This window comes from Molossus molossus, unplaced genomic scaffold (genome assembly GCF_014108415.1).
Source record: "Molossus molossus isolate mMolMol1 unplaced genomic scaffold, mMolMol1.p scaffold_m16_p_13, whole genome shotgun sequence".
Lineage (NCBI taxonomy): Eukaryota > Metazoa > Chordata > Mammalia > Chiroptera > Molossidae > Molossus > Molossus molossus.
The window spans coordinates 80,313,817-80,335,752 of NW_023425348.1; the positions used below are offsets into that span (position 1 = coordinate 80,313,817).

Here is a 21,936-nt window from a genome sequence, read left to right on the forward strand (position 1 = left end):
AGCTGCTAAAGAATCCCTCATTTAAGCTTTTCGGATAGAGATAAATGTAGCCCACGTTTTAGGGGAAAAACTCCTAAAACATAAGTTTTTGCATTTGCTTACTGGATGACAGCAGTGGTGCGTTAGGGTACCACCAGTACAGCTGAAAACTCCTTCCTTTCTGCCGACAAGAGGCTGACACTGTTCTGTAGGGGCTGTAAATTATAATGCTTCTAAACACTTCAAGGTGTTACAGAGGTCCTGCAGAAACAATTAAGCCTGAGCAGTTCACGTATCCTCAGGCTGAAACACTTGAGCTATGATTATTGGCAAAGCTTGCTTCCTTGACTTGCAATTTGGTGGACAGAGTGAGATGATTTGAGACATCTTAAATTAGAAGCTCTGTCCTACAATTGTACCTTTGGCTGGTATTCTAGGTGAATTTGTTACCAATTATTGTTTCCTATAAATCCCAAAGGCTGCTGTCTCCACTGTGATTAAATGCGAACATAAAGCTTTGAAATGCTTAAGTTTGAATATGATTTAAAATAAAAGAACATATGATGGACCCATCTGGGTAGAAAGGGAGGGAAATTTTAGGATGTCTGTGTTTATGTGTGGGCTCATGCTTCTTAGTGAATTTTTATACCTCTCGGTTTCTTGAAAAAGGACTATTTCCTAAACCTTACCATGTGCCGGTACTCTGAATTCTCTGAAATGGAGTGGGAAAAAGTCCAAATTTAGAGTTAAGAGTCATAGGTTTGAGTTGTGACGCTGCCACTTAACATCTTTGTATCTCATATATGAAATGAAACTTGTATTTGCCCCAAATAAGGGACAAGCTGGTTATAAAGAGTAAATGAGAAAGAACATGGATACAGAAGTGCTTTGCAGCAGATAAAACATTCTAACATTTGATAGGAAACTAATAACATGCCATTTTTCTACACCCAAGGAACTCATAATCTAGCTGGAGAGAGAAAAGTGATTCTCTGAAATAACAATAAGACCATTATAGGACAGTATGTAACAGAACTAACCCTATAGAGCAAAAGCTGTAAGTGCTGCGGGATTTCCTAGTAAGAGGAGATAGTTGATATTTGGGGTGATCAGTTATGGTTTCACAGAGACGATAGTTTTTTTCAGGTCTCATAAATTGTAAATATTTTGGCTGGATGACAGTGGGTCGGGGGGCAGCAACAAGAATTTAAGCAGGAACGAGGTTGGAGTGAGTAGGATATATCTGCTGAGCAGCAGCAGGCATCCAGCCGGCCTCTAGCCTGTACCCAGATGGGAAACTACAAGACAACTTAAGTCAGATGCCTTTGGAAGCTAAATCTCTTTCAGCTCTTCATTGAGTAGGAGAAATTCTCATTGTAATGCTTTTGCCTTTTTCATATAATTAGTGGAGAGAATAGTCACATAACTCAGAAGTTATTCTGGGCTTTAAACTAATGAATAGAGGACTTGCCCAGCAAAGAGAACCAAATTTGACAAGTCTAGACTAGAAAATGTCTTTTTCCTCTACCTCTTTTGGTTGTGTTTCCAATTTCCTCATGTTAAATTTTCATAGTTCACCCCTGTGTAAATCCTAATGGTCTCTGATTTTGAGTAGGATCATAGGTCTCAATGCAGCTGGGGAGACCATCTAGATCAGCATCCTGCTTGTTAGTAACTGAGTTTAAACTCTGCTTGGATAAGAAACTATCTTCTTTCGGAAGACTACATTGGAATATGACAGCATAGCTGGTATTGAAGTAACCCTCTTGCTGAAAAAAGAAAAAGAAGTATGAAAGTTTATTAATATATATAATACAACAGTGTAGAGGCATTGACGAGCAGCTAATGCAGGCAGTACGCGAGGGACCAGAGTCCCTGGGAGAAAGGAAGCACCCTGAGGTGAGCAGCGTTTGCACTCAGTCTTTTCCCTGAGGGCACATTCTGATTCACAGTACGCGGTGTATAGTCAGCAGGAAGCAGTAGTCCCATAGGGCTGAGTGCTGGACTTAGGGCTTCTGAAAGTGTGGGCTCTAAGGACAGAATCCCAGGGAAAAGATGGCTACAGGGAAGTAAGCAAAATATGGGCATGCAATCTTCCCTTGAGGTGTTTGCCATCTTCCAAGGTGCACACGATCAGAGCAAGACTCCAAGAACCTCTGCAGAAAGAAGCATCTGGGAGCCTAGTAAGCCTGTAAACATTCCAGCAACCATATATAGTACAGACAGGATAAAGGTTGTGTTCAGGCCTGCCAGGATGAAGGGGTCCTGGTAATTAACCTGGGCCTTAACTGAAAGTTCCAAAGGGCCATACCTTTAGAATAAAAAAAGCTGCAAAAAGTTACCCTTACCAAAGTTTAAAACCAGCCCTGGCTGGTTTTGCTCAGTGGTTAGAGCATCAGCCTGCGGTCCCAAGAGACCTGGGTTCGGTTCCTGCTAAGGGCACATACCTTGGTTGCAGTTTGTCCCCGGCCCTGGTTGGTTGTGCAGGTGGCAGCCACTCGATGTGTCCCTTCACGTCGATGTTTCTCTCTCTCTCTCTCTCTCTCTCTGTTCCTCTCTCTCCCTCCCACTTTACCTGAACAATGAATGGAAAAATGTCCTCGAGTGAGGATAAAAAAAAAAATTTAAAACCAACCACTAACTGGATTAAAATGGGCTGGCTGCATTCACTGTGCCTGACAGAGACTATATTACACTCTTAGGAGGAATATAATCTGAATCATCCAAAACCTCTACAATTTTAATATAGAATGTCTGGCAAATGAAAAATTAAGAGGCATGATAGAATTTGAAACCAAATAACGAAAATGAAGAGAAAAAAACAGATAGTAGAAAGAGACCTACAGGTGATTCAGATATTGAAGTTATCTGTCAGAAACTATGTTCAATAAAAAAGAAGAAAAGAAGGAGAATTTTAACAAAGATAAGAAATCTACTTTAAAAATAGTAAAATGGAAGTGCTGGTACTGAAAAATGTAAGGACTGGAATTAAGAATTCAAACATGAATTTTATAGGAATTTAGACATACATGAAAAGTAGAGAGGATTATTGGACCATGAGAAAATTGGTAGAAAATATCCAGATTGGAGCACAGAGAGAAAAAATACAGAAAAGAAAATAAGAGGCATGGGATATAGTGAAAACATTTTATATATGTTTGTTTGGAGCCCGAGAAGATGACAAAAGTGATAGAACCAGTATTTAAAGAAATATTGGATGAGATTTTTCTAAAAATGATGAAAGACATCAACCACAAGTTGCAGAAGCTCTGCACTCCTTAGTAGGATAAATGCAAAGACCATACCTGGGCATGCCATGTTGCACTGTTGTAAGCCAAAGACAGAGAAAGCTGAAATGCAGTCAGAATTGAAAGGCATGTTATTTTCAAAGGAGCACCAGTAAGTCCAACACTTTTGATGTATTAGCAAAAATTGGATGAGACCAGAAGACAATGAAATTGTATTTAGAATGTACTGGGGGGGGGGGCAGATTGCTTGCCTGAAAATCTCTGTCAAGCAAAGATATGCTTCTAGAACAAACGTGGGGGGAAAAGAAACTTTCAAACAAACAAAATTTGAGAGAATTTTCTGTCCGCTGACCTGCAGCAAAATCAACAAGTTCTTCAGGCAGCAGAAAGATAATTTGAGATGGAAGCTCAGATGTGCATGAAGAAATGAAGCCTATCAGAAAGGGAAAACATATGATGAATATAAATGAAAATTTACTTTTAAAATCAATGATAATGATTTCTTATGCAATTGAAAATACGTAGAAGAAAAATATTTGACACTGATAGCACAACAGATGGGAGAGGATACACAAGTGTTCTTATATTGTTTGGTAAATTGTAAAATTACTAATTTGAAGTTTAATATCATAAATCAGTGATGCTTATTTAATTGCTAAGATAGCAACTAAAAGAATAAAAGAAGCCCTGGCTGGTTTGGCCTAGCAGTAGAGCTTCGGCCTGTGGACCAATGAGTTGAGGGTTCGATTGCGGCCAAGGGCACGTACCTCTGTTGCAGTTTGTACCAGGCCCTGGTCAGGTCGTGCAGGAGGCAGTCAGTCAAATGTGTCCCTTTCACATCAGTGTTTCTGTCTCTCTCCCTTTCTCTGCCTCCCACTCTATCTGAAGATAAATAGAAAAATATCCTCGTGAGGATTAAAAAAAATTAAAAAATGCCCTGGCCGGTTTGGCTCAGCGGTTAGAGCGTCGGCCTGCGGTCCGGAGAGACCCGGGTTCGGTTCCCGCTAAGGGCATGTACTTCGGTTGCAGTTTGTCCCCGGCCCTGGTTGGTCGTGCGGGTGGCAGCCACTCGATGTGTCCCTTCACATCGATGTTTCTGTCTCTCTCTCCCTCCCACTCTATCTGTACAAAAAATGGAAAAATATCCTCGGGTGAGGATTAAAAAAAATAATAATAATAAATAAATAAATAAATAAATAAATAAATAAATAAATAAATAAATAAAAGAAGGCTCAAAAAGCCAGCAATCTAATGAAGAAGAAAAACATAGAATAATAATTAAATTTGTTTTATCAATTGTAAAGGTAAGAAAGGAGAAGTAAAGTAACAAAGAACTGATGAAACAAACAGAATGATCACTTACTTAAACTCAGCCATATCTGTAATCACATCAGGTATAAATGGGACTATATGTACAATTGGAAGCCAAAGATTTTTGGATGGAATAAAATGTTAAAATCCATTTATATTCTTTTTACAAGAGACAATCTTGAAACAAGCCTTGAGAAAACAAATTTGAAAGTAAGAACTAATAATCAATTTACTTGACAGTTATAGAACATTATATTCATTGACTACAGAATACACTTTTTATAGATTTACAAAAATAAACAAAATACTTAGTTCATAAGTCAAGTTTAAATAAATTACAGATATTGAAAGAACACCTATATTCTCTGACCACAGTGCAATCAAAATAGAAATCATTGACAGATAAATAGAAGATCCCAAAATGTTTGGAAATTAAACAATGTACTTCTAAAACGACTCATGGGCCCTGGCCGGTTTGGCTCAGCGGCTAGAGCGTCCACCTACGGTCCGGAGAGGCCCGGGTTCGGTTCCCGCTAAGGGCATGTACCTTGGTTGCAGTTTGTCCCCGGCCCTGGTTGGTTGTGTGGGTGGCAACCACTCAATGTGTCCCTTCACATCGATGTTTCCCTCTCTCTCTCTTCCTCTCTCTCCCTCCCACTCTGACTGTACAAAAAATGGAAAAATGTCCTCGGATGAGGATTAAAAAAATAAATAAATAAATAAAACGACTCATGGTCAAGGAGAACATCACGATGGAAATTAGACAATTGTAACCTAAATTATAATGAAAGTGACATATAAATGTATGGTATACACTTAAAATAGTGCACAGAGGTAAATTGATAGCTTTAAATTTACATATTAGAAACAAAGATTGAAGTCAGTTATCTAAACTTCAGGCTCAAGAAAACTAAACACAAGATGAACTAAAGTCCTCCAAAACAGAAGAAAGGAAATAATAAAAATAAGAACAGAAAGGAACAAAATAGAAAAGAAAATGTATAATAAAAAAAATCAGCAAAACCAAAAGTTTTTTTGAAAAGATTATTAAAATTGATAAACCTTTAGTAAGACTAATCACATGCAAAGAGAAAACACATCAATATCAGGAATAAAAAGCATATTACTACAGATTGTACAGTCATTAAACAGGCTAGCACACATTTTCAGTCTAATAAATTTAACAACTTAGGTGAAATGAACATAGACTTTGAAACATACTGCTTACAAAACTGACACACACATGAAGATACCCACAATCTTATGCCTATGAAAGAAAATTAATACATGATTTAAAACCTCTACACACCAAGGAACACCTACCCCAGATGGCTTTTTGATGAATTCCTCTAAGACTTTCAAGGAAGAAATAATGCTAATCTTGCATAAAATTTCACAAGGAATAGAAAAAGAAGGAATACTTTTCAACTTATTCTATGAGGCCAGCATAGCCTTAATACCAAAATCTGATTTAAATACAAGGGTTGAGCAAAAGGAGTCAGACAGAAAAGAGTAAATATTGTTTGATTCCATTTATATGAAATCCAGTAGTAGACACGGTAGAAATCAAAATAATGATTCACCCTAAGAGGGGTGAGGTCGTGACTGGGACACAGCAGAAGGGAATCTTCTGAGATGCTGGAATATTCTCTGTCTCTGTCTGGGTAATAGTTATATGTATGTACATATATAAAAATTCAGTGAGCTGTGCACTTAATCTGTGAACTTTATGTATGTTATATCTTTAAAAAGACTATAAACTTGCTCTGGTATAATAACCATGATATTTTCATCATCACATTATTTCTCTCATATCTAAATTGAATCCAGTGTTCGCCTCCCTTGCTCATGTTCTGTTTTAACTGCATTTGGTAAATGCACACTTCTGATGGAGCTGCTGTGAACAGCAGGGAGCATTTGCCACAGGCTCCCCCACTTTGGGGAATACAGAAATTTCCCAGACCCAGCTTTGGGTGTGATAGAGCATCTAGTTCTTCTGCTCTGTCACACTTGTTCGCTCACTTAATACAGTGTTGTTTTCTTTGCAGGCACGGTGGTTCTGGGAAGCATACTTCCAGTCAATTAAAGCCATTGCCCTCGCCACCCTGCAGATTATCAATGACCGGATCTACCCATATGCTGCCATCTCCTATGAAGAATGGAATGACCCTCCAACCGTGGTAAGTGAATTCCAGCGCTAGCCACATCAGGCACTGTCCAGCTGTTGGGATGGGACAAAGGAAAATGTACCGAATTTGTAAAGGTTATTTAAATTCTAGCTTTCTAAGATGAAAGTGTGCTGTTATACTTGGGGTCTGGTGAGGCCGGCTTAATTTTGAAATGATGACAAAAGAAATAAAAAAGCAACAGCTTCTAGTTTGTTTTAAATGTGCTTAGGAAGACAGTGTGTTTATTTATTGCAGAGATCAATGGGAGGCTTGGGTCTTGTTGGAAATAACGACTTCCTGATGACTTTGGTAGTTGCAGTGCTTAGAATTCTTGAAAAGATTCTGTGAGATACTTAGTAAAAATAGTTTATATTTTAAGTGCTTGCTCTCTGTCACGGATTATGTTAAGTGCTTTACATGGGTTGTTTCAGTTAACATTTCTAACACACTGTGAGGAAAATAGTCCTCAAAAGTGGTCTTGAGGCATCAGGGATTGCCAGTCACTGGCTTAGGCCCCTGGGTATTTCTAGCAGAGAGGGGAGGTGGTCAGAAGCTGTTCTTAGGGCTTCTTTTTTGCTCGAAGGGGTCCCAAGGCCCTAGTGGCATTGTTGGGGTTGTGGAGTCGCTACACCTTCTCTGTTATCAAATATGCCAAAGCTCTGGGGCTGGCAGTTACTGCTTCCTGGCTGCTTTGGAGCACACCTGGCTGCCTGGCTCACAAACCCCAAGGCTTTCATGAAGATAACTAGACTCCATTCATCATCCTAATCACTGCTCTCTCTGGCCACCCTCCTCGTCTCCTGATCCTACCTTCTCCATAGTGCTGTGTACTGCTACCTGGTTAATCTTCACTTGGGACTCTCCTTCCCTCCATCCCTGGTCCCCTCTCTCCCTTCAATCTTTATTGAGCAGTTACTGTGTGTCAGGCACTGAGAATAGAGAAAAAGGAGCCAATCCCTGCCCTCCGAGGAGCTCTCCACTAGCTTGGGAAGCCAGCGAGTGAGCGAGACGCGCTCTGACAGAGAGGTGTGCAGAATGCTGTGGGAGCACAGGTGCAGGCGGCCTCCTCGCTGGGTGGGGGCTGCACCTTCCTGAAGTGGGGTGCCTGGAGAGGAAGGGTACATGCATGGTTTAGGATAAAACCGAACAAAACAAAACCTTTCTGTTGTGCTTGAGGTCAAGTTTACTTCTGTTCATCTCCTCCCTTGAATCCATTACCAAAGGTAACCCTCCGGAATGTTTCTATTCTCATATAAACATAATTATATAACTTTAGAACACTGATGGGATCATACAACACATGTTGTTCTGCACCTTGTTTTTTTTACTTTATAATAGATTATTGATTTATTTCTATTTCCTTCTGTATAGTATGCAGTGGCCAGCCATATCCGCTGGTTTCAATTCTCTGAGTTTTTACATTTGTGGATTCAATCAACCGCAGAGCGAAAATATCTTTTAAAAATCCCAGAAAGTTTCAAAAAGCAAAACTTGAATTGGCCACATGCTGAGCACTATACTAAATCCATGGTAATGAAGTGATATGTAAGCATACCCTGCCATCACCTATATGCAAATATTGATTCTATGAAAACAATATGCCATTTAATATAAGGGGCTGGAGCAGCAGCAGATTTTGCCCTACCCCCCACGGATTTGGGGTGTCCTGGAATCAATCTCCTGCTATACCAGGGAATGACTGTACTTCATTTTAAAGGATGACTGTAGAGTATTTCATTTAGGTGTATCCTACATAACAGATCTAATATTAAGAGATTTAAATTGCTTTTCCCCCTATTTTCAAACAGTAATACAATAAATGTTTGCACATAAATGTGTGAATATATTTATGGAATTAATTTCAGCTTAGAAATTGCTTAAAGAATGTACACATTTTGATGTTGGTAGATATTAAGAAATTGTCCTTTTTCAAGTAGAAGGTTGATATTTCTGTCAGTTTTCCCCAGAATATGCATATAAATCCAATTTGTAGTTTGATTTGTCACATTGCATTTTTAGATGGTTTTAGGCATTCTGTAGGTATTTCTTGAGTGCCTGCTGTGTGCAGACAGTGTTCCTGGCACTTGAATTGTATTAGTGAACAAAGCAGAGCAAGATCTATGCCTTTGGGGAGTTTACATTGCAGTGGATATTGCTATCTGGAAGCAAGATTTGTCTTTGTAGTAGAATTTTTATGTTTTCCTTATATAGGTTGTTCATAAACCCTGAAAAATTTTTTTAGGTATTATATCTTTCTTATGCTCTTATAAACAAAAACTTTCTGACATTGTACTGCCAGTTTCTTACTGGTTACCATTTGTATAAAGATACCTTTTTGGCTTTTGTATATAAATTATATATTCTTTTACTGAATTCTACAGTTGTTTCATTTTTTTTTTAGTTGATTCTCTTAGTTTTCTAGATATATAATTATATTTACAAATGCTAATTTTGCTTCCATTTTCTAACATTTGACCCTTCTACTTTTAATCCAATTTCATTGGCTAGCACTTCTAGAACAGTGTTAAATAATAATCTGAGTGTTAAAGAGAAGGATAGGTCTTATCTAGTCAGAGGAAGAGGGAAAGTTAAGTTTTATCCAGAAGGAACAGCGAATTCAGAGGTGCAGAGGGGACAAGAGAGCAAGTTTAAGGAACTTCAAGGTCAGTGTGGTGGAGGTGAAGGAGGCTTGTGAGGAAGAGGCAGAGGATGAAGCCTGGAGAGGGCCCAGATCACCAAATACCTTCTATCTTATGGAAGGCATTCGAGTGTTATCTGAGTAACAGGAAGTGACTGAAACATTTAAGCAGGGGAGTAATGTGGTGAGATTGCATTTTGGAGCTATCTGACATCAGTGTGGAAAATGGATCAATTGCAGTGTGGCAATACTGGAGATAGGAGACTATTTCGGGAATCCTGGTGAAACTTTAAATAGAAGATAAATTTAAGCAACGTCTGGGAGAATTGACTGTTTGAACTGGCAAATGGGGGAGTTCAGGAAAATTGAGGCATATGATGTAGTTTATCTAGATTGAGAAGGTAGGCACATGGGGGTCCTGGGTGAAGATGGTACTGGAGTCCAAACTCAGTCTGTTGGCAGGGCCTTCCACAGTCTGGCTCCAGTCTGTCTTTTTAGCTTTATTTCCTTCTGTTCCCTTTAAGGGAATTCTAGATTTCTGGCAACACAGCTTTGTTCTTCCTGTGAATACTGTATGCTTTTCTTTCTCTGTGTCTTTGACTGTTGGTCCTTTCACTGAGATGCCTTTCATCACTATCACCTTTAATTGTCCACATTTGATCCAAATTTCAGTGGCCTGCTCATATACTCCTTCATCCATGAGGTTTTCCCGGACTCTAAGCAGGAAGTAATCTTTCCTTCTCGTAACTCTTGGAGCATATTATCTGTATTTCTTTCCTATCTCTTAGCATGCATAGAGGTATAATTCCCGGTAAAGTTTTAAGCATTTTAGGGGAATTTCTGAGTTATCTTGGTATTCCTCACAATATCTGGGACAATTTAGTTTAGACAGGCGGCCCTTGATACGTAAAGAAGGGGAGGAGGAAGATTGGGATCCTAGGACTTGAGCCATCCAAGCTTCACTCACATACTGATGTGACATCATTATTTTATTTGACCTTCACCTGTTGGGAATGTGGGGAAAGTGATAAATTCTTATTCATATAAAGCTGACATAATGAGACTCATGGTGGCTTATGACTTATCTGAGGTCATAGAATTGGCAAGTTGTGTAAACAAGTGAGAACCTAGGTTATTTTGAATTCCTTATGGAATTTTATGGGAGCCATTGAGCCTCCACTGGGCTGAAGCATTGCTACTATTTTAAGCATGTGGTATAAGCTTGAGACAAAGAATATCACATCTGTTTGAGAATTCATGCATACATGAGAATTCATACGGGTGGGATGGTCATGACCCAGCCAGAAGGGGTGGAAACAGTGGGACTTTATTCTCTACTTTATTCTAAAGTTATAAGAAAAGTTTAATGAGAATAAATGAAATTTTGGTTCTCTGTCTTTCATAAGAATATAGACCAGAAGAAAACAGTACATGAAATTTTACAGTTATAGATGTGTTTTAATTTAGGACAAAATAGTCAAATTTGGGAAAGAACATAAATGTAAAAAACATAAATCCTGATATGTAATTGGAAAATGTATTCTACATTTTTTTTGTTTAACTCTTTCTTAAATAGTCCTTTTCATGGAAATGTAGTGTTTATCATATTTCTAGGTGCTCAGGTGATGAGAGCCCTGATTTAAAGCCATGGGTTTTACATCCTGCATCTTCCGTGAAAGCATCTGGCCTGAGTAGTGATGATTTATTTATAGTTAACTTTGCCCCTCCCCTTCAGAAATACTTAACCCACTCTAGATATGATTACTAGGAACCCAACTTGCAGGGGAGTCTTCCCTCTAGATTCCATCAAATTTACAATATCAGAGACCTTGAGGTGGGAGTTGGTGTGGATCTTGGTCAGTAAATCAGGGAATGGTCTGGTTTTTAAACATGTGCTATCAGAGCCTACAGCAAGCTCTGAGCTTGCTCAGACTGGAGAGGAAGGCGTGAGAGTAGAGCCCTGTTTTGGCCAGATGCTGCTGCCTTAGACTAACGTTAAACAAACCAACCAACCTGTGGTGTGGGTTATGAAGACAGTGAGGGTGGCATTGCAGAAACCACATGTGCGTGTTACCAGACACCCTGCCATTCTTGCTTCTAACCAGATGGAGAGGACTGCACTAAGTGTATTGTGCCATGCTCTCAAAACTTGAAAAAGTCTGATGAAATAATTCTTGAGCATAACTTTAAAGTAGCAACTCTGTCTGGTTTGGAGACATTGGCCCTTTGCTTTGAATCTTTGGAAGGAATTTCTCACCAAGTTAAGGTTCTTTATGAGGGCACATAATGTTTTTAGCATTAATTTTCTTAGCTCCTCATGTCAAGGCTGCCTGTATTTTACTACCTTTTCAGTCTTTCCCTGCTTTCATTTTTCTCCCCTTTTTTGCAAACATCAGCAAAACTTTCTTATTTCCCCAAATACTCCACACCTGTATCACTTCTAACATTAGTGTCATTTCTGGTCTTGCCCCTTGGCAGGCCTCAGCCCTGCATGTGGGCCTAGCCTGTGTAGCTGGGAGTCCCCCTGCACACCCTCACCTTGACTCTGGCTCTCTGCCAGATGTGAGCATGTCTGGAGAACAGAGGCTGAGGCAAGTGAGCATTCAGTGTGATGTGGGGTGGAGCAGGCCAGGAACTGGCAAAGTTTGGATTTCTGGCGTGTCACCAAAACCATATTTTCTCAGCAATGATTTTTTAAGAACTAAATGTAATACAGTCCTAAAATTATGTTCTAGAGTGGAATATTTTCCCACAACATGATTTAAAAGATTATTCCCCATCTTTTCAATGTCATAATTTTATTTACCCAGTCCTTTGACAGTTTTTTTTTTTTCCAAATTTGCTATTATAGATAACAAATATAAATTCTCCATATTTGTTTCTTTTCTTCATTGACCATACTAGACCTAGAACAGTAAGGAGAGAGGGCAGGGTTCCCATGGCCATTGACAAAAATTGAAGCAGAAAATAGGGAAGTGACTTAAATGGATTATTGTCCTCAGCATAACAATGAGGTTAAAAACAAGAGCTTGTTCCTATGAAATCTGGCCAGAGTGGTGACCTAGCTGCAAGAAAGGCCTTAGGTGAAGATTACATACTTACCTGCACTTCCTGTTAGTCTCAGTCCAAGTCCAGTTTGAAGACAGAAAGGGAAGGGATCAGTAGGCTGGAGTATTATATAAGAGCACTTGATTGGCAGTTACCACTCAGGAGTGGGGATCCAAGTTGTAGGTAAAATGTGGCAGTTTGCTGTAGCCTCCTAAGATCTTAGGGAAGTGGTTCTCCCACTTTAGTATGCATCAGAATCTCCCAAAAGGCTTGTTAAAACACAGATTGCTGCCACTTTACCCCAAGTGTTAGATTGAGTAGATCTGGGTGGAGTCCTAGAATTTGCATTTCTAGCAAGTTCCCAAGATGCTACTGGTCCAGGGACCATACTTTTTAAATTTATTTTTAATATGTTTTTATTGATTTTTTTTTTTCTTTTTTAGAGAGAGAAGAGGGGAGAGAGAAAGAGAGAGAAACATCAATCGGCTGCCTCCTGCACGCCCCCTACTGGGGATCGAGCCTGCAACCCGGGCATGTGCCTTGACAGGGCATTGAACCAGTACCACTCAGTCCACGGAACGATGCACAGTCCACTGAGCCACACCAGCCGGGCCAGGGACCATACTTTAATGTGGGATTGATTCACGATGTGTGTGTCCTAACTCAGTGACCAGAGAAGGCTCTCCCTCTCTCCCCATCCAGTTCCTCTTCTGGACCCCTTAGGGCTTGGATTAGAGAATGGGTTCAGACTACATCTGTCTTAGCTACATGAAAAACTCAGGGCTGCTTGTATGTAGTAGATGTCCAGACAGCGGACCTCATTCACAAAGGTTATATAGATGTACAAGCAGCTGAAAATATCACTCAACTGTAAACACTAACAAGCAATAAATCACTCTGCAGGCAGAAGAAGCACCAGCTCAGATGCTTGAAGCAGTTCTCTAAGTTGAAAAGATACCAGGTTAGCAATCTGTTTAACTCAACTCAGTGCCTTTTAACTTCCAGGTTGTGGAATGTTTCTCTGGAATTTGAAAGCCTACCCTGCCCCCCAGGAGGCCTTCGGGGCTTATTCTCCCCTTCTTCCTCCCACTGCCTAGATATGACTAAAGTATGTATGGAATTTAGAAATTTTAGCTTGAATTTTAAGTAAGTTTAAGCTTTTTGAAGTCTTTGTTTTTAGAGGTATCACATTGATAGAATCACAGTTGCACAAGCAATCCATTATACTACCCCAAATTCCAAATTTTTCTTTGAGTAGACTTTGCCTTTGAATTGTCTGCTATCTGCGGTTACTTCTGTGGAAACAAGCTAGGAAGGCTCAGGTCATCAGCAAACAGGGAATAAATAAAGCTGAGTTGGGTCGGCAGATGGAGAGATGCAGGAAGATCCAAAGAGCTTGATCTGGGGTCCCAAGTAAAAAATTTTGCCAATTCTGATGGTCAAACAGAAAAAGGAAAAGACTAGATTACAGATCCAGATTAGGGGAGGACATGTAAGGAATATGAAAAGCCAATATATCATTCAGGTCTTTTGCATGAACATCTTGGACCCTTACTAGTAGAGAGAGATGAGTATGCCTGTGTAACACACATCTGCACGGCAACTCCAGGAGTGGTGGGGGAAGCTGTACACATTGTTTCCCTGGATGCAGTCCTTCCCGTTGCTTACTGAGAGTCCACTTTTATGGCTCCAGCGTTCATGAATCAAAACCCGGCTGCTTCCTTACATCACACAGCTTGTAGGAGGCAGTGAGTAGAAGAGTTTTTTGGAGTCTGTGGCAGCTTGATCTGGCAGCAGAGTAATTAAGAACATATTGAACGGTTGGCAAAGTCATCCTTCATGACCCAGCTCTCACTTATTAGCACATCAAATTCCCTTTCTCCTTGTGTCAGGGACCATTTTAATTCTCTCTTGAGGTCTGCTTGAATGAGTCAGTAGCAGAAGTTACCAGGAAAATGTAGTTGTTGGGTATTTCAACTAATGGATCTTGTTTCTATTTCTGATATCCTATCCTAGATACATGTCTCCCAAATAATTAATATTTAAGTGTAATTTTCTAATAAACAGTCATTATAGCAGCAAAGTAGAAAGATTTCCATGTTGCTCCAACTAGAAGTGGATTCTTCATTTTTAGTTCTCTTTATTTTTTTATCTCAGGTATATTTCTTAATTTTATATTTAAAAAATAGTACAGCTTAACACATGAACTGTTTGAAAATTCAAATAGTAAATGAAGCATATAACTAAAATGAAGGCTTCCCCGAAGGGTCACTGCTTTCAGCTCCTAGCTTCCCTCTGGCACTTACCTTCCTGTCTTCCCACAAAACACCCGTGCTGTCTTGATTTCCCAGTCACAACATTACCTTTTTACTGCTTTTGAGTTAGTACTTTTTCTCCTGTTCTCCCTTCTTCCTCTTACACCTTTCTCTTTCTCCTATCTTACCAAGAGGGCTGAAACATTATTTTTTATTAAAGCAGTATTTATTGTGTATATTAAGACTGTATAAATATTGTTTTCAACCGAACCAAGACATGAACAGTGATTATATTTCCTTTCTGTATAAATTTTTATTTTCCAGGGAGTTAATAACTGCCTCTTTTTTTCCTCTTAGTTTTTCATGTTCCTATCACCAATTGATTTTTACCAAATTCTCCAACAAAAGAATGACATGGTCAAGCACAGGTACACTGTAGGATTTTTCTTTTTGGGCTGACTGCTCTCCAGATCTCCTTCACAGTGGTCATCCGTCAGTTCACCATGGTTCTGGGAATCCCCCTTTTCTCTCTTTTTTTGTTGGTTTCTGTTTCCAGGTTCTAACATCGTTCTCATTTTTGTTTATTTTCTCCAGTAGCTTCTCAAGAAAGGGACTATAGGAGATACATTTTCTGTCATGTTACATGTCTGAAAATGTATTCCATTTCACATTTGATGAATAGTTGGGCTAGTGTAGATTTCTGATTGAAATGACTTTTCTTCAGAATTTTGACAGCATTATCCCATTGTCTAATAAGCTTCCTATTTTTATATCAAAAAGTGAGATGTCATTCTAATTCTTGATGCTTATATGTGACATTTTAATCTTCCTGGAAATTTTATGTTCTGGAATGTTATGATGATATATCTTAGTATGGGTTCTTTTTTTTTGTTCACTGGATACTCATTTGGTTACTTATAAGCTGGAAATTCAGGTCCAGTTCTGAGAAATTTATGTGTTTTATATTTTTGATTATTTTCTTCCCGTTTTCTCTTTTTTCTCTTTATGAAACTTTCATTGCCAATCTAGTTGATGAATGTACTAGATTAATCCTTATTTTTCTTTTCTTTTCTGTCCTATTTATTATCTTTTTATTTTAATTTCTTAGATATTTTCTCAATTTTATCTAACCTTTTGATTTTTAAAAATTTTGTTCACTTTTAATTTCTAAGAGTTTTTTCTTGACTGCTAATTATTTTTATAGCTTCCTATTCTTGGTTGTTATTTTTTAAGGATACAATACTTTCTGATGATATTTGTGGTTTTGTTTTAATTTTCTTTAGCTCCTATTGTTTGTTTCCTGTGATTCCTTTTTCATTTTGTTATATTCTCTCTTTCCTATTGGAAACTCTCTTCAGTAACCTGATGTTTCTCAGCAGTCTGTTATTTAAGAGTGGGGCACTCCAGCTGATCAGAAGCTCTTTGTACTGGGTAAAGCTTGTGAACTGATTGGCTTTAGTTCTAAGAGGATGGGGACCTGGTTGTTTGCCCAAATGTCAATATTCATGGGTTATTTCTGTTGGATTGGTTCATTGATCCAGACAATAATCTTTACCTTGGAAGTTCAGGAGAGGATGGATAAGTCTGGGCTACAAGCATTTTGGGAGCTGAATGGAGGAAGGAGATGGATTCTCCTTCATTTTACAGATGAATACTTAATCTGCGCCTCACCCTGCCTCACCCTGCCTTCCATGCCTAGTGTCTCTGAGTATGGAATCTCACTAACTCATTTTCTCCAAAGATAAACCACCCTTTACCTGCCCAGGGGGATAGTGCAAGGGTTGGTCTGCCTGTGCATGTCAGTCTAAGGAGTCTTGGGACCAACTGTTCCTTATTCCTGTTTTCAGAGGTCCGGACCTTCCTGGACATCTAGTACCTCCAATTTCGGAGTCATCGTCTTATCATACTTGAAAGGTTTAGCTTTTTTGTTTTGCTAATTTATGTTCTTCTATCTAGTTTTTGTTGTTTGATTAAACAGACCTAAAATTCTCTGTATTTTTTTATTTTAACTTTTTATTTTGACATAATTTCAGACTTAAAATTCCAAAAAGATACAGAGCGCTTCTGTACACACTTCATCCATATTCCTCATATTAATATTTTGCCACATTTCCTTTATTCTTTTCTCTCTGTGTGTATGTATATTGTTTGTAAGCACATACAGGGGTGGGCAAAAGTAGGTTTATGGTTGTGAGTACACAAAACAGTTTATTCTTTCATTATTTATTAATTATTGTATTCTTTTCCATATGAACAACTATAAACCTACTTTGCCAACCCCTATATATATACACACACATTTTTTTTTTCCTGAACCATTCGAATGTTGCAGAAATGATATACCTTTACCCCTAAATACTTCTTGTATGGAATCACAATACAGTTATCAAAATCATCCAGAAATAAACATTGATACAGTATTATTTGACCTGTATACCTTATTTAGATTTACCATTTATCCTAATAATGTCCTTTATAGCAAAAGAAAATTGCAGATTATGCCTCGCATTCAGTTGTGATGTTTCGTTAGCTTCTTATGGTCTAGAACAATTTCTTAGTCTTTGTCTTATACAACACTGACATTTCTGAAGAGAACATGTCAGTTGTTTTGTAGAATGTTCCTGGATTTGGGTTTTGCATCAAATTATGCATTCAGATTTTCAAATTATTGAAATTCACATTATGAATTTTTTTCTTATTTTTACAATTGTTTGTTTTTATTAAAATAAGATCATTTAATACACATTATAGTGCAACTTCTTTGTTCTTTTAACATTATATATTTGGTATTCTTACATGTGAATACTTGATTAGACATGTTTTTTGTTTTTCTTTATTGATTCCAGAAAGAGGAAGGGAGAGGGAGAGATAGAAACATCAATGAGAGAGAACATCAATTGGCCGCCTCCTGCATGCCCCCCTCCGGGGACCTGGCCCACAACCTGGGCATGTGCCCTGACCAGGAATCAAACCAGCGACCTCTTGGTGCATGGGTCAATGCTCAACCACTGAGCCACAGCAGCCGTGCGTCACGTTTTTATTTTATTTTTTTATTATTATTTTTTTTTTATCCTCACCCGAGGATATTTTTCCATTTTTTGCACAGATAGAGTGGGAGGGAGAGAGAGGAAGGGAGAGAGAGAGAGAGAAACATCGACGTGAAGGGACACATCGAGTGGCTGCCACCCGCACGACCAACCAGGGCCGGGGACAAACTGCAACCGAAGTACGTGCCCTTAGTGGGAACCGAACCCGGGTCTCTCGGGACCGCAGGCCGACGCTCTAACCGCTGAGCCAAACCGGTCAGGGCTTTATTTTATTTTTTAAATCACCGTTTATCCCCTCTATGCCTTCTTCCACTTCCATCCCCCACTACCCCCGCTATCACCACACTGTTGTCCATGTACATGAGTTCTGTCCCTTTTTTTTTTATCCTCACCCGAGGACATTTTTCCATTTTTTGTTCAGATAGAGTGGGAGGGATAGAGAGGGAGAGAGAGAGAGAGAAACATCGACATGAAGTGACACATCGAGTGGCTGCCACCCGCACGACCAACCAGGGCCGGGGACAAACTGCAACCGAGGTACATGCCCTTAGCGGGAACCGAACCAGGGTCTCTCTGGACCGCAGGCCAACGCTCCAACCGCTGAGCCAAACCGGCCAGGGCTGTCCCTTTCTTTTTTGCTTAGTCCCTCCACCCCTCCAACAGCATCTCACCAGAGCATTTTTAAGGAATATCACAAAAGTGATATGTTCTCAGGGTATCATATGGGAGGACACATGTCAGTTTGTCCCATTACTGGTGATGATTACTTCAATCACAGGTTTTGGCTGGATTTCTCCAATGTAAAGTTACTAATTATTATTATTTTTTAACTCCCCGTGTCTTTATTTTAATATTAATTTTGTTACAGTTTACATTTAATATTATTTTGTATTAGCTTCAGGTATACAGCATAGTGGTTAGACAATCATATACTTTACAAAGTGATCCCCTTGTATTTCCAGTACCTACCTGACACCATACCTACTTACTATAATATTATTGACTATATTTTCTATACTATACTTTATATTCCCATGACTGTTTTGTAACTACCAATCTGTACTTTTCAATCCCTTCACCTTTTTCCTTCAGCCCCCTAACACCCTCCCCTCTGGCAACCATCAGTCTGTTCTCTGTACAGTTGTCCCTCGCCACTCGCGCTTTGACATGCGCGGCTTCACTCTATCACGGTTTTTCAAATACTATACTATATCAAATACTATACTATATGTATTTGAGAAAACCGCGATAGAGTAAAGCCACACACGTCAAAGCGCGAAGTGGCGAGGGACGACTGTGTATAAATAAAGAATCCTACCTTGTGGAAATTCATTTATTGTGGTAGAGTCTGGAACTGATTAACCATGATAAACGAGGCCTGACTGTATCTGTGTGTCTGTTTCTGTTTTGTTTGTTTATTTATATTGTTCTTTAAATTCCACATATTTGTGAAATCATGTGGTATTTGTCTTTCTCTGGCTGACCTATTTTATTGAACATAATATCCTGTAGGTCCATCCATGCTGTCTCAAATGGTAAGATTTTGTTCTTTTTTATTCATCCTCACCCGAGGAATTTTTTTTGCATTTATCTTCAGATAGAGCGGGAGGGAGAGAGGGAAAGAGGAAAGAAAAGAGAGAGAGAAACATCGACGTGACAGAGACACATCAAGTGGTTGCCACCCACATGACCCCAACCAAGGCTGGGAACAAACTGCAACCAAGGTATGTGTCCTTAGCGGGAACCGAACCCGGGAGGGACTCTCTGATCCACAGGCCGACACTCTAACTGCTGAGCCAAACTAGCCAGGGCAAGATTTTGTGTTTTTTTTATTGCTGAGTAATATTCCATTGTATATATGTACCACCACTTTTTTATCCACTCGTCTATTGATGGGCACTTGGGCTACTTCTATAGCTTGGCTATTGTGAATAACACTGCAGTGAACATAGGGGTGCATATATTCTTTCACATTAGTGTTGTTAGTGTCTTTGGATATATATCCAGAAGTAGGATCACTGGTGGGGAAATACTGAGACTATAAATATCTTGTTGCTCCTCAAACTTTAACCCACTAGTATTACAATCCACTGATGATTTCTTGTCTGAAACAATTGTTATAATGGTTGCCAAATGATGATTTTTCTAATTCCCATTTTCTATCTGCTTTTGAGAGTGATTTTTTCCTAAGCTTGGGGTTTATGTTTTTAATCAGTTTTGGGAAAGTCTCTTTTTCTTTTTGAATATTACATAGCTGTCACTCACACTAGTCTTTCCTTTTGGAATCGTATTATTCTGTTATGTCTCTCAGGTGTGGGTGTGGGTGTTTTTTTTCTCTCATGTTTTCCACATTTTTATCTCTCTGCATGCTCGATAATTTTTCATATTTAATTTGCTGTTTTCTTCAGCTGTAACCAGTGTATTTTACCCCTCCACTGAGATTTAAATTTCAGTGGTTATTTCTGGCTCTATTGTTTTCAAATCTGCCTGCCCTAGTTTTTTTCATGTTTTTAATTCATCCTTTTATATCTTTAATTATTTGAAATACTTGATGTTCTCCAATCTTTAACTTTCTTCTAAAATCTCTAATCCTGTCATTTATGTACTGCTTGTTGCTCTTGTTACATTGTTTTCTTATATGTTTTATAATTTTAGATTGCGAATTCATCTTCCGTAAGGTTTTCTGTGCAAATCTTTGCCACTGGGGGTAAGGAGGTATTTCTCCAGAGAGTTTATTAAGTTCTTGTTTTTTGCTTCTACCAGGTGTTTCAGAGCTGTTGCAGAGATAAATCACATTCATTCATTCATTCATTTATTTATTTATTTCCTCGCCCGAGGACATTTTTCCATATTTTGTTTAGATAGAGTGGGAGGGAGGGAGAGAGAGAGAGAAACATCGACGTGAAAGGGACACATCGAGTGGTTGCCACCCGCACAACCCAACCTGGGCCAGGGACAAACTGCAACCGAGGTACATGCCTTTAGCGGAAACCGAACCCGGGTCTCTGTGGACCGCAGGCCGGCACTCTAACCGCTGAGCCAAACCAGCCAGGGCTAAATCACCTTTTTTAAACATTAATTTTTTTAGTAGGAGGTTTCCATACCACACAGATAGTTCATTTAACCCCTGGGTAGAGTTTCTATTTACCAAGCCTGTGAAGTCCTCCTCTATACGGTAGCTGACCTCTATAATATAGTCAGTGGGCTACCGACAAACATTTTAATGCCCAGGCCAGAGAACAAGCCTTTATTCAAACTGTCAGAGTAGTTGAACTATTGGATAGTCAGATGAAATCATACAGTTGTTTTGCCTCTCACGAGAGGTAGTAGTGTCGGCCATCATTAACATTCTCAGACACCTTGGATTATAGATCAGTCTTGTTTGGATCAAAGAGGTTACTAGTTTTTTCACTGAAGCATTTCTTTTAAGTGTTTTTCCTACACATGTTAAGTAACAGATCCAGGGATGATGATTGTGTATTTCAAGGCCATGTTCTAAGAATAATCCAAATCTTTTGCACAATCAAAGAGCTGAATTGTTATATTTAACATATCAAAGTATGAACCAGTATAAATCAGTGATGTGTTCTCGGGGCTCCTGCTTATTGTATTCACCCATTTAATTGATTTGACAGTATCTTAAACCATCTTACCATAGATATATTTAGTGAAATTTATTACTTGCAGACTGATACAACTCATGAATTATTAAAAGCATCGGCATATGGAACCTGCTCTTTTCTCATTCCAAATTCCTTTAATATGGCTTATGTTGAGCCATTTAACTGGCTTCTGTCCATCCCACTGATGGAAGCCGCAGCCAGACCAGGGTTCTTATAAATGACTGGTTTCTCTTCCAAGCAAGAAGAGGATGAAATGTCAACTTTTTCCTTTACTACCTGAAAAGCAATCAGTGGCAACCCGTCCTGCTCTTCTTGACAGTAGTCTGGCTTTACGGAGGAAGGGTGGGCATTGAGCCAAATGTGAATTTCAGTGCTATATAAAGAAAAAATTTAAGTAGCTGAACCTCAGATAATAACTGGAATTTTCAGAGAGGCATTCAGATGGGTTTAACCTGTGAGCCTTCAGTAAGCTAACTATAGCTCAGAAATTCCTGAACTGCAAGTTTTAATCCCTTCTTTCCTGGTGATGATCTGAGGTTACTTATCAAATCGCTCTTTGTAGAAGTTTGCTCGTCTTGGGGGCTGGTTTAGGGAAGAAGAGTGACTGATTTCCAATTAT

At 39.0% G+C, this 21,936-nt stretch overlaps 1 protein-coding gene across 4 annotated transcripts in view; it reads left to right on the forward strand.

Annotated features, from left to right (window-relative positions):
- Window positions 1-21,936, forward strand: part of EXT2 (exostosin glycosyltransferase 2) — a 130,967-nt gene that overhangs the window by 55,010 nt on the left and 54,021 nt on the right. For all 4 annotated transcript variants that reach the window (XM_036258323.1, XM_036258321.1, XM_036258322.1 and 1 more), the window contains exon 8: window positions 6,587-6,718. In XM_036258323.1, coding sequence (XP_036114216.1) covers window positions 6,587-6,718 — 132 coding nt within the window. The remainder of the gene's footprint in view (window positions 1-6,586; window positions 6,719-21,936) is intronic.